At 39.8% G+C, this 5888-nt stretch overlaps 1 protein-coding gene across 1 annotated transcript; it reads right to left on the bottom strand.

Moving 5' to 3' along the window:
* Window positions 1–977: 977 nt before the first annotated feature.
* On the bottom strand, window positions 978–1895 carry LOC113181922 (putative G-protein coupled receptor 141). The gene has a single exon (XM_026387598.1). The coding sequence runs from the start codon at window positions 1893–1895 to the stop codon at window positions 978–980; it is 918 nt and encodes a 305-aa protein (XP_026243383.1).
* Window positions 1896–5888: the final 3993 nt, after the last annotated feature.

The following is a 5888-nucleotide window of genomic DNA, read 5'->3' as shown; positions in this document are numbered from 1 at the left end:
AGAAAAGATCATGCTTCTAGCTGAGGAAATTAGAATGAGCTAATGAAACTAGTACCCGTTAGACCTATGTTGCCTGAATGGGCCAACCAAACATTTCATACTAGAAAATAATGCAATCTCATATTTGGGTAACATTTCTTCTGTAGGCCCACATTAGCCAGCCTTTTATTATAACACAGACTCATAGAGAGAAAAGCATAATTGCAACTCCATGTGGAGTCATCATCAGTGGTCTTTGTATGGGCATCTTTTGGAGACCACAGGGATCAAGTAAAGATTGAGATGAGTGCTCTGTAATTTTATACTACTTTTGTTTGGCTGGAGCAAATAATGAATGGTATTCTTACTGTAAGCACAAAATGATGGATGCAGACCTCAAAAGATTCAGAGATGCCGTTTATTCATTCACAGACTCAGGCACCATAGGGGTTCATTTTCTGGATGAGAAAGTGGCCTTCAGTCACAGAGGATACAGTGAGGGTGGTTTAATCATTGGAAACTGTGGATGTGCCCTTTGGACAGTCAGGGGCTAGTGGTGCAGGTTAAAACTTTTACTCAGGAAAGCAATGGTTAAAAAGGTTGAAACTCATTGTTACCTGGAGAGATGGGAGTCCAGATCCTGAGAGATGTATCCTCAAATCTCACCCATTGCTTTTCTTTCTCTGGGATTCACTGTTTCCCAGAGTTTCCATATTTACTGAGTCTCCATTTAGGACTAATTTGCTATGGGGGAAGGTCCAAGTCCATAGCCCAGCATTCAGAAGCCACTCCCTTCCTTCAGGGCCCATTGTTATTGGGAAAGGACTCACCGACAGGTTAATGCTTGGCTAGTTTTCTCTCCCTCCTCTGGAGCTGCACCATCTCTCCGCTTTTCTTCTGGGGCTGTCTGGTTGGAATATTATTTTCCATAGCCCTCCACTTACCTCCCTGGACTATTTCCACTCCCAATACAAAGAAATGACTATGGTGGTTCATGGCTAACGGCACAAAAGGCAATTCCATAGGTCAATTATCTTTTGCTTAAACCAATGGCTTCCCCCTAGAACAAAGAGCAGTAAATCACAGCAGCTAATGGCTGTGACGCTCAGGAAGATTTCGTTGTAAAATGCAACATTGTTATTGCAGCCCTTGGTTTGTGCCACAACATGCAAGTAATAGATCCTGAAGAACTGGTAGGGAAGAAAACAAATAAGGATGATGCCTATGAAGAATAGATTCTTCAGCTGAGCCCAGAACTCCTGGTGGGACAGTAAGGAGTGGCTTAGCTTCCGCACCATGGATATAGTGATGAAGATCTGGAAGACCAAGAGAATCACTGCAGTGGTTATGACAATAATGACTATTATGTAATTGATGACTTGCACATACTCACGACCAAGTTCCTTATGGAAATTAAAACAGTGGTTTTCATTGTACTCCTCATTATTTCCATACTGAGAAATGACCAGGGGTACCACAATGACAATCACCAAAAGCCACATGCCTGAACTGGCAGCAACCGCATGTAGTTTTCTGTAGAATTCCACTTTGTCCTGGCGCTTGAAGAAGATGAGGTACCTGATAACCAGGATCACCAGGTAGAAGAGGAAGGTGAGGTACATGTGGATGTGCAGCATGGCACTCACAAATTTGCAGAAGGGCAATCCAAATGTCCAAGTCTCCTTGATGAGGTAGGACAAGCGGAAAGGTACTGTCAGCAGAAAAACACTGTGGACCACCACCAGGTTCACGACTGCTGTGGTCGTCACGGACCGGGTATTCATTTTCACCAGCAGGAACAAAATGGAGATGACACCTGTCAGTCCGCCAATGAGCACTACAAAGTAGAGCCAGGTTAAATGAGGAGTCAGTATAGGATCACAAGAGGAATTCCTGGAGATATTGTAACCAGCCATTCTTCAGACATCGCCTGGAAAAGAAAAACCACTGATAAACTTCCAGAGTTTCTTTCAGAGTACCTTTAAGGCACTGACGACAACATGGCTTGCAATTTACCTATTTACATGATGTAAACTTTATGTGCCTTAAGAATGAAGATTAGGTCATATGCATGTTTGTGTATTTTAAATCTGAAACACAGCAGTCATTGTTTCAGTCCATTTCTGTTGTTATTAACACAATACCACACATTAGGTGACTTTATAAAGACACTAGGTTTATTTTGGCTCATGGTTCTGAAAGTCCAAGGTCAAGGTGTTACCCTTAGTGATGGCCTTCTTGTTGCAGACTTTCTAGGTGTCACGGAGACAAAGAGCATGCATATACGTCTATGCCTCTCCTGGTCTCTCTCCCTCTTTTATAAAGCACCACTAGGATTCATTTATGGGGATGCCACCCTGAAGAATTTATCTAACTCTAATCCCCCCCCAAAGATGCCACCTCTGAACCACATGATTGGATTAAGTTTCCATCCTCTTAATACCTCACAAAGGGGATGAAATTTGAACACGTGAAACCTTGGAGAACATGCACTAACCATATCTAAACCATAACAGTCATTGATTCTTAATCTTTAATAGGAATAAAAATCTAATCTTAATGAGAGATGCTGCCAGAAAAACACATAAATACACACACACACACACACACACACACACAAGGCAATCTGCATAAATCTTAAGAGAATTACAGCCCATGGGGGAAATACTAGTACTATAATAACCACTAGGAAATATTTTTATACAAGATATTTTTTTAAGCATGATTCTAGTTCTCTAAATCCTTCCTTAGGGAGACTCAAAGAGATTCAAATTGAATTGTTCACTCAGTACCTGACCTTTGTAATACATTTGCAAAATTATTCTTATTCATTCCTTGAATATCTCTTCATACAATGGAGATGGATTGAAAGATGAATGGATGGATGAAATGATGTAAGATATTTTAAGAGCATGATTCTAGTTCTCTAAATCCTTCTAACTTGCTCTTAAATGACCAGAGAATATTCACACTTAATTCATTTATGATACTGATTTATTTGAGAAAAATTTAGATAAGTCAAGGCAGCAACAAGAAATAGGAAGGTTCATCTGAATTTTTCATCGTACTTATATTTTCATGTAACTGGGAGATCTGACTGTTAAATTTAACAGAGCCCCTATAAAAACTGGGCATGCCCTTCCCATTCTCCTAGTCCCTGCTTTCAAACATAGAAGAGGGCAATTGTCATTCCTCCTCCAGACTCCTGAAAGATCCTCCCCCCAAATTATTCAAATCCTCATACTCCATCTTCAACTTAGTTATTATTAAAGATTTAGAAGTCTTTCAATTTCACTAACAAGTTATATCACATTGCTTACTTAAAGGCCTTCAATGGCTTCCCATTTAAGATAACTATCGATATCTTTACATATCTAGAATGTTCTGGGTTACAATGGCAAAGTCTGATCCTTTGAGACCAGATTCAAGAAATAATCAAACTTTGATGGAATGCACATGGGGACGTGAGTGGTACAGAAGAGCCTTAATCACGCCCAGCTTTCTGACTTGAACAATTGCCCCGACACCAGGGAAACTCAAATAAATTCAATTTGAATTTTTCACTCAGTACTGGACCTTTGGAACATATTTGCAATTATTTTTCTTCATTTACATAATGGAATATGTCCCAGCAATACAAATGAACCTACTTTTGATATACATGACACTGATGAATCACAAAAACATATTAAATCATATATATATATTCTCAAGAAGGTAACAGTGCCCTAAAGGTGCAAAAAAAAATATTGTCCTTGATGTATGTCATGGTTTAGATATGAGGTGTCCCCCAAAAGTCCATGAGTGTGGGGTGCAGTGGAGAAAGCCTGTAATCCCAGTGGCTCAGGAGGTTGAGGCAGCAGGATCAGGAGTTTCAAACCCAGCCTTAGCAACTTAGCAAGCCCTAAGCAACTCAGTGAGACCCTGTCTCTAAGTAAAATACAAAAAGGACTGGGGGTGTGTCTCAGGGGTTGAGTGTCCCTGAGTTCAATCCTGGTACCCAAAACAAAACAAACAAACAAAGAAGTTCATGAGGTGAGAATACTAGAACATTCAGAGGTAAAATGATTGGTCATGAAAGCCTTAACATAATCAGTTCATTGATTCCCTGGCAGAGGTTAACTGGGTTGTAACTGTAGGCAGATAGGTTGTAGCTAGAGGAGATGGTTGCTGGGATTGTGCCATTGGGGTATATATATATTATTTCTGGTGAGCAGAGATTAGTCTCTCTCTGCTCCCTTATTGTCATGTCCTGAGCTGCTTACCTGCCTCATGCCCTTCTGCCTTGATGTTCTGCCTTGCCTCCAGCACAGAGCAACAGAGTCAGCCATTGATGAACTGAGACATCTGAAACCATGAGCCCTAAGTAAACTTTTCCTCCTCTAAATTGTTCTTGTCAGATTTTTTGGTCACAGCAGTGAAACAGCTGACTAAAACAATGTGTGAGAAAATATTATTCTATGTATATAAAGTATGGAAATGTATATATGTACATATATGTATAGACAGACAGACAGACAGACACACACACACACACACACACACACACACCTGGCACATAACCACATAGGTATATCTGTGGTATTAAAATTTCAGAAGGAGTTGAGAGACAATTAGGGGGAAAAAAACTAAAAGTGCTGTCTAATGGGACAGTAATTTATAATCAGTTGAGAAACACTGTGCTCAATGAAAGATACCAGCCACAAAAAGTGCATACTGTTTGATTTCTTTTTCTAGAAAAGACATAACTAATGTGAGAGAAAACAAATCCATGTAGGCCCTGGCCCAGGTCATGGGGAAAGAGATCCACTTCCAAGCAGGTGGAGAGGCTTATGAGGTTATAGAAATATTTTATGTTAGATTGGTTACCACCACAGTAACTTGACAACATTTGTTAAGTTACATACTTAAAATTGAGGGATTTGTTTGCATATACTTATATCTCAATACATTTTTTTAAAGTAATAATAACCTAACTCCAGGAAACCTCTATTTTTGTAAGCATGGAATACAACTTCAAAGAATCATGACGGGCTATTTCCTTAGGGGTTGCCTCATGGTAGACTTGACCTATGTGATGTGTCATCTCCACTTGCCTCTTATTTTTCTCTGTGGAAAAATAGTTCATCAAGTAGGAATTACCCTGCATTAAACTCTGAGTCAGAATGGCTGTGCCGCCATGATTTCTGCTCACCATTTCCTAATATTGGCCTACTCAGACTGACTTTTGAAAGAAGGGAGTAAAATCAATAGCACATCACTTAGATCCTCTTTTTTTTATTGTAAACTGCTGCAATATCTCTCTTACATATATCAGAAACACATGTTAAATAATTGTCTCTGTGCTAAGACTACACTACATTGCCATATTTAATTTAACCCTCATGATATGCTTGTGAGTAGTGAAATGTATTATCATATGGAAATCTAGGTGATAAAACTGAGTCCTGGGCAGGATGCCATTTGACTAAGGTTTTCAGAGCCTGTCTGTCTGTCTGTCTGTCTGTCTCTCTCTCTCTCTCTCACACACACACACACACACACACACACACACACGATACACACATTCCAAAACATTATTGTATGTCATGAAGAAGCATTGTGAATATGCCAATTCCAAGTTTCTAAATGTTAACATAAGCAGGAGGGAAGGCCATCAAGAAACTGCTCTGCTTGCATGGCTGTCTGCCAACATCTCAACAGAGCAGCTCTTTCTGCCTCTTGGATTCCTAACTCTCCTACCCCTTTTACTTGTTTTTTAGCAGATCCCACAGGTTAGGTCAATCAAAATCATTCTCTTTCTTGCCTGCTTTTGTTACAGTTTTTTTTTTCAGCATTAGTGCTTGCATATGACTTCATTTATTGGTCTGTTGTTGGATTGCAAAACATGGAGGCAGATGTCAGCCAAA

This window comes from Urocitellus parryii, chromosome 3 (assembly GCF_045843805.1).
Source record: "Urocitellus parryii isolate mUroPar1 chromosome 3, mUroPar1.hap1, whole genome shotgun sequence".
Lineage (NCBI taxonomy): Eukaryota > Metazoa > Chordata > Mammalia > Rodentia > Sciuridae > Urocitellus > Urocitellus parryii.
The sequence above is the reverse complement of the archived record's forward strand: the minus strand, read 5'-3'. Positions and strand labels throughout refer to the sequence as shown.